Source organism: Canis lupus, chromosome 23 (assembly GCF_048164855.1).
Source record: "Canis lupus baileyi chromosome 23, mCanLup2.hap1, whole genome shotgun sequence".
Lineage (NCBI taxonomy): Eukaryota > Metazoa > Chordata > Mammalia > Carnivora > Canidae > Canis > Canis lupus.
The window spans coordinates 25,206,556-25,219,989 of NC_132860.1; the positions used below are offsets into that span (position 1 = coordinate 25,206,556).

General features: G+C 44.1%; 1 protein-coding gene across 5 annotated transcripts in view; it reads right to left on the reverse strand.

Moving 5' to 3' along the window:
- The window catches only part of STIM1 (stromal interaction molecule 1), a 198,327-nt gene that overhangs the window by 77,130 nt on the left and 107,763 nt on the right, over positions 1 to 13,434 (reverse strand). For 4 of the 5 annotated variants that reach the window (XM_072794362.1, XM_072794363.1, XM_072794359.1 and 1 more), the window contains exon 2: positions 12,135 to 12,265. In XM_072794362.1, the coding sequence (XP_072650463.1) occupies positions 12,135 to 12,265 (131 nt within the window). Of the gene's footprint in view, positions 1 to 12,134; positions 12,266 to 12,378; positions 12,419 to 13,434 lie in introns of those variants that run through there. The other variant, XM_072794361.1, reaches the window with a different exon arrangement.

Consider the following 13,434-nt stretch of genomic DNA (forward strand, 5'->3'; position numbering starts at 1 on the left):
CGGCAACGAGTATCTTCTTTTCATCTCTATTTGGGAGATGAGGAAAGGGAGGCTCCAAATTACTTGAGTATCTTCTTTTCATCTCTACTTGGGAGATGAGGAAAGGGAGGCTCCAAATTACTTGCCCGTACAGCTCTATGTTGCAAAGTTTGGATTTGAATTCAGGTAAGCCTCCAAAGCTTATGCTTAGATTTTTAAAAAGGCAATGTCCAAATACTTTATTCTAAGAAACTCACAAGAGTTTGGGCCGAATGCAGGAGCAAGGCCACAGAATCTGAACTCAGTGGGAGTTGGTACAGCCACTCTGTAATTAAGTACTTACAAGAAAAAAATGGAGACAGGTCATTCCTTTAGCCTAAGGACTGGGTTTCACCTGAAAAATGATGTCACTCGCAGTATCACTCATCTCTTTTCTATCCAAAAGGCCTGAGCAGACTTCAGTCTGTGCTTTGCCTAGATTAGGAGGGGGTCAGAATGTTCTACAAGGCAGGAGATAAGATAGTGATTGCACCAGGAGACTGGAAGGAAGCTGGAAGGCAAAAAACCAGAGAGATGCCTCCAAACTATAACAATCCTTCAGGTCAAAGAAGAATTTCTACAGTAACAGAAATGTGCACATAGAAACCTATGCTGAGGTTATCTGAAAAACTGTTTGCAATTATTTCTTTTCTGCACTACTTTGCATAGAGTAAACTGAGGGAAAAGGTGGGTGGGGCAAAAACTCCAGGCTGTCAAAGCTGTTCAAAGAGGAAGCAAATAAATCTATGTTCAGGATTGGGCCCAGAAACCAAGGGGAAAGCTCTGCTTCCCATGGGCCAGATGGTAACAGCAGTGGGAATCAGAGGGAGGCCCTGAGCACGAGGTGAATCCAGGAAAAATAAAACCAGAGCTACTTAGCCAGCTGCCTCTGACATCTCCTCTCCTGGAGCTCCATATGGTAAGTGCCAAGAATTTGTTTCAGGTTCCTGGTATGTGGGTGAGAGGGAATTACCACCTGGGTTGTACCATAACTTTCTTGCCATCTTAGCTTTCCTATAAGTGACAGCTATGAAAAAGATGGATGGATGGAAGGAAGGAAGGAAGGAAGGAAGGAAGGAAGGAAGGAAGGAAGGAAGGAAGGAAGAGGGAGGGTGGGAGGGAGGGAGGGAGGGGAGGGAAAATAAGGAAAGATTCTTCCAAAGAGAATGTCCCAGGGCTCTTCAGTCTGATATCCTCAAAAATCATCTCTACCTACCCAGAAACAGGCAACCTAGCTCTCAGCTAACCAGGGATCTCTGCTTCCAGGTACCATGGTACTTCAGACTCCGAAGCACCTCTGCATATCCATCAAAGTTAGAGTAGAATACAACACAATTTTCAAAGTGTTTTCTACAGAACGCTATGGGGTCCTATGGGTTGGACTACAGCAAGGCAAGTAGGAAGTGATCATTACCACCAACCAACATTATAGTGTGACACTTTAATTTTTTTAACAACTTTACTGAGATATAATTTATATACCAATTTAGTGTACATCTCAAGTTTTTAGCATGTTCAGAGGTGTGCACTCATCACAAGTTTAGAACATTTTTACCAGCCTAATGCAGATCTGAGTTGCAATAACCCCAAAAATGGATAACTGTGAGCTAATTCAGTCTCAGTTTCCTTATTGGTTATATGGGAAAATTAATACCTATTCCACAGGTTTCTTTTTTTTTTTTTTTTAAGATTTTTATTTATTTATTCATGAGAGACACACGAGAGAGAGACGCAGACACAGGCAGAGGGAGGCAGAGACACAGGCAGAGGGAGAAGCAGACTCCATCCATGCAGGGAGCCCAATGTAGGACTCCATCCTGGGACTCCAGGATCACGCCCCAGGCCAAAGGGCTCTAAACCACTAAGCCACCCAGGGATCCCCACCCACAGGTTTCTTGTAAAGATTCCATGTGAGAAATGGAATATTATTCAGCCATTAGAAATGACAAATACCCACCTTTTGCTTTGACGCGGATGGACCTGGAGGGTATTATGCTGAGTGAAATAAGTCAATTGGAAAAGGACAAACATTATATGGTCTCATTCATTTGGGGAATATAAAAATTAGCGAAAGGGAATAAAGGGAAAGGAGAGAAAATGAGTGAAAATATCAGTGAGGGTGACAAAACATGAGAGACACCTAACTCTGGGAAATGAAGGGGTAGTGGTAGGGGAGGTGGGTGGGGGGTTGGGGTGACTGGGTGATGGGCACTGAGGGGGGCAGTTGGTGGGATGAGCACTGGGTGTTATGCTATATGTTGGCAAATTGATCTCCAATAAAAATAATAATAATAAAATAAATAAAAGCCAAAAAAAAAAAAAAAGATTCCTTGTGAGAGTGTATATAAAGCACCCAGCATAGGCCTTGCAGGGAGCAGCAGTAAAGGGTAGGGGGCTGGCGAGGAGGACATAGTAGTACCACCGTGAACAAAACCATAGGATGGCACTTTCTACACATGATCTCATTTCATCTTTGCCAGAATCCTTCAGGGCAGAGAATACTGCTCCCATTTCACTATGAGGAAATGAAAACTTGCAGAGATTTAAGAAACTTTCCAAGGTCATGCAACTAATAACTGGTGAAAGTACACCTAAAACCCTCATCTTTCTTGCTCCAAAGCCTGTGCATACTTTTGCTCAGCCACACAGCCTTTCAGCATTTTTTTCTTTTCTTCATCTCTGCCCTCCTTGTACATGTTTTTCTCTAAATCTTTCGTATTATTTAAACTACAGCGATTTTACCTCCATCCAGATTCTGTATGTGATTCACAGCGTAGGGTAGAAGGTGGAGAAAGTGTCACAGAGGTTAGACATACACATCATACACTAACGAAGTAATGTCATATCTGGATCCTAGACCCTAGCACTCCTAGACATGGCCCACCACTGACTCGGCCACTATCCTGGCCGGGAACTCACAAATCCAAAGCACCTTGTCCCCAAACCACTGACCAGGCAACCTTGTGCTCTTGCTTTGCCTTAAGGAAACAATTTAAGGGGCACTTAGTGATAAGATCACTGTCTTCACATTAAATTTCAAAAAAACTTAGCTCATCACCTTTATGTATAAGGTCCTGCACTAGGCACTGTGGGAGAAACAGTGATGAATAAGACCTGATTCCTGGCCCTGGAGGCACTCACAGTCCAATAGGACAGACAACTAATTAGAATACAGAGCAGAGCAATATGCCAAAGGAGAGATTCGTGCCAAGTATAGAGCATGAAAGAGGAAAAATTACTTTCTACGGTAGGGAAACAACAAGATTTCTAGGAGAAAACATTTAATCTAGGCCAGTAGTTCTCAACCAGGTGCAATTCTTTTTTTTTTTTTTTTTAATTTGAGAGAGAGAGCAAGAGTGAATTTGTGCACAAGCATGACGGCAAAGGAGCATGAGGGAGGAAAGGGAGCAGGGGAAGAAGGAGATGTGAACTCCCTACTGAGCAGGGAGCCTGATGTAATGTGGGACTTGATCCCAGGACTCTGAGATCATAACCTGAGCCAAAGGCAGATGCTTAACTGGCTGAGCCACCTAGGCACCCTAACCAGGGGAACTTCTATTTCGCAGGGCAACTGACAATTGGCAGTAAACATTCTGGTTGTCACAACTTTGGGGGACAGGGGTGATGGTGCAGGTTTGCTGCCCATATCCAGTATACAGAGGTTAGAGATGCTGCTAAACCTCTCACAATGTATAAGACAGCTCCCCACAACAAAGGATCATCTAAACCAAAATGTCACTAATGCTGAGGCTGAGATACCTTGATCTAGGCCTTTGTGGACAAGTGGAATTTTACAGGCAAATGGGAGGCAGAGAAATGCTGAGATTAAAATTTATCCAAAGTGAAGGCACAGTGATGGGATATAAAAAACATGTTTGAGATGGTTGCAGCATAAAGTAAGGGAATGCAGTGTAATGTGAACTACTCAGGAAAGCAAAAGGCAGATTGTGGGAGCACTGAAGGGCAGGTTAGAGTTTATATTAGTTTAGTAAGTAAAGGCAAGCCACTCTTAGTTTCATCATCACTAAAACACAGTTAATAACACCAAGCTCATAGAGTGGCTGAACATTAAATGAAACTCTACATGCAATCAGCTAGAACAGGGCTGGGCACACAGTAGGGATGCTCCTTTTTCACTGCACTCCCTTTACAAGGAAGAAGTAATGATCAGAGTTGTGCTTTAGTAATTCCAGTAACAGTGCAAAAAGACAGACTTATAGGCAAGATAATACAATCAAAATCATTAGAGCACAAAGAAAGACATTCTAATTACCTGCTAGATTGAGTTGATTTGGACTGTGTGCTATGGGAGTTAGTCCTGGGATGAGAGAGAGAGGTCAGTGGGGGGTGAGAAAGTCAGGGAGAGTTATGAAAAGTGAGTCTCGAACATTCTAGAAGATAACCTAAGACTGACATGGACTGGGCCAAGGGCTAAAAGGAGGGATATAAAAGCTAATTCTGGCTAGGGAGAGCTAGCTGAGCAAAGAAAGGGCACTGCAACAAGCATGGGATGAATGTGAGACGATGAGGGCCAGGGCCAGGGCCAGACCAGAGTGACAGAAGGTGTGGTCCAGAGAGTCTTTAAGAAAGACTAAGGCCAGATGTGGAGGGATGGCGTGCTCAGTACAGGAAGTCAGATGGACTAGGAAGAGAAAATCATGTAGGATACACGAAACTAACATGTAAAGTGGGAAGATCCTTGGCAGCATGTACAACATGGGCTGGTGGAGGGAAAACTAAAGGCCAGGGTACCCTTTGAGGTATCTACAGCCGTCTGGACATAAGGAAATAAGGCCCAAAACCTGAGGAGGGAAAGCACTGACTAGTAACCATGCTAATAACTTCTGGGCATAATTCAGTTACTCACCCTCATCCAAACTAGGCCAGGCTGGCCACAGCACTGGCTATGTGCAGGGAGCACATGAGCCTTCCCTCTCCTTCCCTACAGACCACCTCCTATCAAGTCCAGTGCCTGCTGGCCTCTGCATTTTGCAAGTGGAGCTGCTCCTCTCAAGGCTGAGATCCCCCAGCCCTGATTCCATCCTTTCCCAGTTCACACAGCCTCCCAGGACCCAGTATGACCCTCCGTGGGACACACAAAATGTAGAAAGCAAGTCAGTCTCTCCTACCCTGTTAAAGTCAAAGCAGAACCGATGACAATATTATAATATGGCTCTGTTGCTCAAAAATCCTCTAGCCTTCAGATGGGTGAGGGGAAATGAGAACTTCTCACCTAGACCCTTTTTTAAGCACACAGACATGGGCAGGAGGCGGGGCGGGGGGGTGGGGAGTAAGCGGCCAGAGAAGTTTCAGCACCTGCTCCGTCATGCCCCACCCCCTTCACATGGGCTACTCAGGCGAATATAGAACTGCCTCCTGCAGCGCCCCTGGCCCCTGGTCAAGTCAGCCAAGCTGCTGGAGGTGGCTCCCAGAGCCACATGTTTTGGTGCCGTGGGATGATGAGAGAGCTGATTTGGAATTCTTGCTATATAGGCCAGCCCTCACTATCTGTACCATCACGCTGAAGGAGGAAAAAACGTGGATTTAGCACCTATCATGTGCCAAGCATTTGCATACATTCAGCTTTTACTTTACAACCCTCCAAAGAATTACCCTCCTCAAACAGCTGAATAAATTGAGGCTCGGAGAAGTGAAGTCACTCGCCTATTTGTCACAATAAGGGGCAAAGCTAAGTTTTAAACACAGGCCTTTCTGCATCAAAATGTATGCTCTTTCTGATGAAAACAATAACAATAATAACAGCAAAAACTAACCATTACTGAGCCTCTTCCATACACCACACCTTGTCCTAAGTACTCTATTTGCACTATTTAAGCTTTGCAACAATTCCATGAGATGCCTACTATTCTTCTACTAATGAAGAAACCAAGGCTGAATGAAACTCAAGAACTTCTCCAAGTTTCCATGGCTGCTAAGGGCTGAGCCAGGTTTAGACCTAGGTCTGTGTGACTCCAGAGCAACACTTCTCAACCCTGTGCTATGCTTCTACACCATACAGCCACAGACACTAACAAAAGCAGAAGTTGATTTTGCAGCTTCCTGGGCTCATACTGCTACCTACCCATCCCCACCATCCAAAATGTGTGATCACACCCTTGCTCAAGCCTCCCTTCTCAGGCAGATGCCATGCTGCTATAGTGATATTAGTCAGTCATTCCACGCTGATTAAATTAAGCACCTGTTCTGTATAGGACTCTGCTGGGCATTGGGGAAACAAAGGCAAACAAATCAAATAAGGTCAGTCCCTGCTCTGAACAATCTCCTAATCTGGTGAGAGAAACACATGAGTGAAGCAAACATTAAAATGCAATCGTCAGATGCAGGGAGCTTTCCTGGGAAAATAGAATAAACACAAAGGGGAAAATAAATAGCATTCACTGAGTTTGAATTGTGTGTCCAGTATGATGCCAACTTTTTCTTAATTAACATATGATCAAATTAACTTTTGGAGAGATAAAGTCCCATGAGTTTTGACACATAATTAGACTCTTGTTAACTGTCCCACAACCCAGATGCAGGAAAATTCTATTACCCCCTCCAAAACTCCTCCATTCTGTCCCTTGGTAATCAAACCCTCTCCACACTCCTAACCCCTAGTAACCACTATCCTAGCTTCCATCCCTCCACTTCTGCCTTTCTCAGAGTGTCACGTAGATGGAATCATATAGCGTCTGGTTTCTTTCACTCAGTATAAGGCCTCTGAGATTCATCTATGTTGTGTTCATCAACAGTTCATTCCTTTTTATTGCTGAGCCATTTTCCATAGTTTGTTTATCCACTCACACACTGAAGAACATTTGATTTGTGTCCAGTTTTAGGCAACTATGAATAAAGCTACTATAAACATTGTGTACTAGTGTGAACATAAATTTTCATTTATCTATAGGGATAAATACATAAAGGTAGTTACTGAGACATATAGTAAATCATGTTTAACTTTCTAAGAAGCCCTATAAGTAAGAGTTCTAGTGGCTCTTCCTTCTCACCTGTCATTTTTTAATTGTAGCCATTCTGATAGATGTGTGGTGGTATCTCACTGTGGTTTTAATGTGTACTTTCCTAACAGCTAGTGATATTGGGCATCTTCTCATGTTTCTTTGTCATCCATATAACTTCTTTGATGAAGTGTCTGTTCAAATATTTTCTCATTCTTTATTGAGTTGTTTGGTTTCTTTCTTTTTTTTTTTTTTTTAAGATTTTATTTATTTATTCATGAGAGGCAGAGACACAGGCAGAAGGAGAAGCAGGCTCCACGCAGGGAGCCCGATGAGGGACTCGATCCCAGGACTCCAGGATCATGCCCTGGGCCGAAGGCAGGCACTAAACCACTGAGCCACCCAGGGACCCCCAGTTGCTTTCTTTAAAAAAAAAAAAAAAAAAGAGAGAGAGATTTTATTTATTTATTCATGAGACACAGAGACACAGGCAGAAGGAGAAGCAGGCTCCCTGCAGGGAGCCCAATATGGGACCGAATCCCAGGATCTCAGGATCACGCCCTGAGCCGAAGGGAGATGCTCAACCACTGAGCCACCCAGACATCCCAAGTTGTTTGGTTTCTGTTGTTGAGTTTTGGGAGTTCTTTGTGCCAGAACCTTTTTTTTTAAGATGTATTTATTTTTATTTTATTTTATTTTATTTTAATTTTTTTTTATTTATTTATGATAGGCACACAGTGAGAGAGAGAGAGGCAGAGACACAGGCAGAGGGAGAAGCAGGCTCCATGCACCGGGAGCCCGATGTGGGATTCGATCCCAGGTCTCCAGTATCGCGCCCTGGGCCAAAGGCAGGCGCCAAACCGCTGCACCACCCAGGGATCCCTTATTTTTATTTTAGAGAGAGAGTGAGCATGGAAGTTGAGAGAGGAACAGGGGAAGAGGAAGAGAATCTCAAGCAGACTCCCCACTGAGCATGGAGCCCAATACGGGGCTCAATCCCAGGAGACTGAGATCATGACTTAAGCCAAAAATCAAGAGTTGGATGCCTAACCAACTGAGCCACCCAAATACCCCTGTGCTGGAAACTTTTAACAGTACTTTTCTCATTGAATTCTGACAATAGGGGCGCCTGGGTAACTCAGTGGGTGAGCATCTGTCCTTGGCTCAGGGCGTGATCCCAGGGTCCTGGGATCAAATCTCACATTGGGCTCCCCCACAGGGAGCCTGCTGCTCCCTCTGCCTGTGTCTCTACCTCTCTCTGTGTCTCTCATGAATAAATAAAATCTTTAAAAAAAATTATGATAATAACCCTGTAAGGTTAGGAATCATTTGCCACCATTTTACCTAAGAAAACTAAAGGGGAAGTCACTGAACTACTATTATCACAGTTCTTCCTAATTTCAGAATTGTACTCATCATTCAATCGCCTGTGACATACACACCACTAGAATGCAAGCTCTGGAAAAGCTGAAATCTTATCTGTTTTGTTTGCTATAGAATCCATAGCACTAGAATGATGCCTGACACATACATAATAAGTGCTCATAAAAATTTGCTTAATTGAATAACAGTTCAACAATTTAATTGAATAACAATTGGATAAATGCCCTTGATATCCCGTGTAGGCTCCAGAGAAGAAAATAATAACACTGCCCTCAAAGTGTCAGGGCCAGTTGGAGGGACAGTGGTTTCAGACAGCCTCTATCTACCTCAGACTGTCCAGATCACCTGACAGGACCATCCCACTGCAGCAAATCCTTTGCCCACGGGCAGTTTTCCCATCAGAGGTCTCAGTAGAACACAGATCTGAATTTCCACACTGTTGTGCTGGTCAGACTCCCTCCCACCCTTGCGGGAAGGGCACTGTCACCAGTAGGGCCAACTCGTTCATTTGAAAGGCCATCTACAGGCTCTGCTAATTTGGACAGATACAGGCAAAGATGGTACTTGAGCAGGCTACTGGCTGCCACACATGCCAATGATCATGTATTGTCTATAAAATGTCTGCTGAGGGGCACCTGGGTGGCTTAACTGGTTAAAGCGTCTGCCTTTGGCTCAGGTCACGATCCTGGGGTCCTGGGATTGAGCCCTGCATCGGGCTCCTGGCTCAGTGGGGAGTCTGCTTCTCCCTCTCCTTCTGCCTGCTGCTCCCCCTGCTTGTGCTCAATCTCTCTCTCTCTCTCTCTGTCAAATGAATAAAAACTTTAAAAAAAAAATGCCTTCTGACTCTCAGTTTGCCATAAGTCTAATTCCAGAGCTCATAACAGAGTAAAGACAGCAATTAGAAATGGGGATGAATCAAAGAAGAGACAGGGAAATTCTAAGAAAACACAACAATGGATATAGAATCTAGGTACTGGGTAATCGTGTAAGAAGAGGCCCTGAAGACATGCTTTGAATGATCCAAATAAAGTCAACACTCTGTTCAAAATAATCTGTGAAAATAAAGACTTACTTCAAAAATGGCTAAAATGTTAAAAGATCTAGAACTGAGGTTATAGTTTAGCTATCTGAAAAACTTACTGATAGGAGGCTGAATAATGAGGCCTTCTAAAGTGTCCCTTCAGACTTGGGCTAATAAGATCCTTGGGGAACCAGCAATGCTTTCTAAGTGGTTGTAAAAAGCTTGGGTCCTTCATGTTTTCATCTCTGAGATCTCAGGGTCTATTAGCCAATATTCTAAGCTCTGAGGTATCCACCAGAGCTCTAGTTCAAACCTGAACTCCAAGGTTGTCATATATGTTTAGGCTGACTTAAGCACACAATTCGGCTACTGTTACTTTCTCTTTCGAAGACAGTTGCTTGTGACTTATCATGAAAACTCGAACTGGCAGGCCCCTCTCACCACCAGGGGCCTGAGATTATAGGGAGAACAGCTGAAGCCAAGGCAAGGCAGAAACTATGCTGAAAAAGAACAGCTCCCCACTGGCACAGAGAGGAGCAGGGTGACAGCTTTTGTGTTATTTTAGAACAGTTTGTGCTGATGAGCTTTTTTGTTGTGGTAACATTCCTCTAAAAAGAACATTTTCTTCCTCCCCTCATTGACAAAGCAATCAGCAAAAGTGAAAAAAGAAGGAGGAGCGGATGACAAAGATATCCAGGAATGTGTGGATCTTGGATCATATCACCTTCTTCACTGGTGTGCCATCCATCCTCAGTGCCATGGCCAGGCCTCTAGAGAGAGATTAGGAAACCTCCACACCTCATGTGCCTCCAGGAACTTGGTTCTCTTATCAGCACAGACAAATAAAATTGGGGTCCGTTGAGGGCCAGTACCACTTCTAGATGCAACCAAAAGTTCAGATACCTTCATTGTGGTGGTTGCCCTTACTCAGGGATCTACAATTGCCAGGTTCAGCAAGCAGACGTCTCTCAGTTGGGTTGCCTGGGTCCCCACTCCTTTCCAGGTTTTTGTCCTGCAGTCTTCCACCACAGCCAGTCTATCCAACCAAACCCCTCACCACGTTTTTACTACCTCCACATCTGTGCTCACGCTCGCTCCCTACTTACCACTCAGGCTGGCCCACTCCTTCCACTCTACTCAAATGTCTACTTTTGCTCCAGGAAATCTATTTTTCTCCTCTTATAAATTCCTTAGACATTATCTAATTTAACCTGATACCTGGATCCCTTCTGCTAACCAATCAGTGGAGTGCTATATTCTAGTGACGGGGAGTTCACTACTTATCTACCCAGGAAGCCTCTTCTATGACCAGATGGTGCTGTTAGATGATTCTTTATTCTAAAATAATATGTCCATATTTCACTCTTGCCACATTGCTCCTGGTTCTGCCCTTAGAATAAGAGAAACAATACACCAGTACCTAATAGCATGAGCTTTGAAACCAGATCTGCACACACATCCAGTGTGTCCTTGAACAAGCCTTTCCAAGGCTCCAGTCCTTGATAATAATACCAACTTCAAAAGGCTGTTAAGAAAGGCTGCAAAAGAGCTATGCCTGGCACAGAATAAGAATTCAATAAATGCTAGCTAGTGCTGTGGTCTTCATCACCTGCACTGTCATTATTTAATTCAGATTCCTCCACTCCTAATGTATTTGAAGACAGAAATTTTATTACCCAAATCTTTTATTTTCCAGGCTAATCTTTTCTTCACTAGACTGTAAGTGAGGACAGGATATGTAAATGATATGAGACATGTGTGCCATCTTTACTGCCACATCCCCATGTCTACAATAGTGCCTGGCACATACATATTAGACACCTATAAATACTGAATTCTAGTGAACATCTGTCTCCATTTCATAGTTTCCATACTCTTCATCATTCGTGTCACTCCTTCTATATAGGCTCTCACTGTTCCAGACACTTCTGACAACGTGAGATCCAAAACTGAACTCAAAACTTAATAGGTGGGCTGGCAAGAAGGACGAAGAAACTGGGCTTACCTCTCCCTCATGACATACACCATATCACTATTAAAGATTTGACAAAACTTGGCAGCTTCATCAAACTGCTGGCACATGGTGAGCTTTAAATCAACTGAAACCTTTCAATCTTTTCACACACGATGACTTTGTACTCTGGGTTCTGTGGAATTAGAACGGTAGTAGTGCCAAAAGGTGAAACAATAACAGAGCAGAGTTTTTTCCATCTAGAGATTCCTCTCGCTCCTACTATCTGGACCACTCAATCGGCTCCCAGCAACTGTGGCCTGGAATTCAGAATGATCTTTCTAGGAACATGTGTTTCTTCTTCCCCAGAGAGTATAAACTCCCAGAGGGCAAGAAAATGATCATCTTGACTTCTCTCCTACATGCCAACAAGGGGCTGAGCACATAGTAAGTAGAGACCGATGCCCTCCAACTGCAGCAAGATTGCAATAAGGATTTGGGGCAACAGGAGAGACCAACCTTGGGGCTCCCTCTCCCTCTCAAAGAACACAGCTCAGTCAGCATTGTGCTTCTAGCCAGTAGGCAGATGGGAGCCAGTCTAGGCATAGACACATCAGGTCTGCACTCGGACAGGCTGGGTCCTACAGGGCTGTTCTGCTGAGAATCACCTCCCTTGATAGGGAAGAATTCCTAGAGAACAAGCCAACATCAAGAACATCTCTCCACGGGCAAGAGTGTCTAGACAGCTTTCAGGGACTGTCCACACAGGAAGAGGAGAGAGCCACGGCAGGGTGAGAGAGCTCACCTCATCACTTTCTTCCACATCCACATCACCATTGGCATCATCATCCATCAGCTTGTGAATGCTGCGGACTGCATCAAAGCTGAGCTTCTCATCCTCACTGTGGCACAGGGGCTTGTCAATCCGGCAAAACTCTGTATAGGAAAAGCAAGAGACAACATTACTGTGGGCCGCCACCGGCCCCTACCACCCACCTGTCTCAGTGTCCTTAGCTTTCAGCAACTAAATCCTCATGTCATCACGTAACTGGCTATTTGTATGGGGAGAAACATGTTTCATCCAGTCTTCATCTCTCTCCCCAGGGATGTGCTGAGCTCCCCTGTTTAGAGACAATGCTTTATTATCCTAATAGTTTCCTGGCAGGGACATCAAGCAGAAGACTAGGAACAGACTGGGATCTAGACAAAGAACGTGATTAGGTAACTCACAAGAATAAAAATGTAAATGAGAGAAAATACAAATAGCCAACGGACACAGGGAAGAAAGTTTAGCCTTACTAGTAAGCAAAGAAATACATATTCAAATGAAATATCATTTTTAGTCAGTCAACAAACAAACGTACATAAATACAGTCTTTCTAGAAATAGGAACACAGCCCACTCATTGCAATGCCAAGATAATATGCAGTTTTCCTTTTCATTCACTTTGTCATCACTGGTAATAGCACAGTGCCAGCCACAGGCTAAGTGCAGAAATCCTTCACATATTGTGCCTGCCCACGGACAGTTATAGTCAGCAGTATCTACAGACACCTGTGGTCCTGAGCACATCAGGTGCAACAGCTTGGAAGGTATGTGCAGGGCAGCTTCCTCCACCACCAACACAGTCATTTAGCACTATATGCAGCACAAGAGCGAGGCCACCTGATCCTCCCTTAGAACCCTGGCAAACACTAGGCACACAGCAGAAAGAGCCCGGCACTTCATCTTAGCTCTACCACGTGACTATAGGGAGGTCACTTCCCTTCTCCAGGCCTTGAGCTCACTATCTGAAAGAGACATTGTTAAGTAAAGTTCTTAGTATGTCTCCCAATTCTTAGATTTTAAAATTGCTCTTTCCCTTTGCCCCTGATCTTGATAACTTCCCTCCAGCAAAAACACCTCAGATCACTCCCAAGGAAGAAGCTGTCACAGAAGAGAAAGCAAGGACGGGGTAAAAAGACTGCCTCTGTGAAGCCTCCTAGAAGGCACTGTTCGAAGACCTAAAACACTCCAATCTTTTTAATCATTAACCTGTCTGCTAGTCAGACAGTGACAGGACAGGACAAGTTACCTCTCCATCACTTGCTAGTTGCTCAAATCCT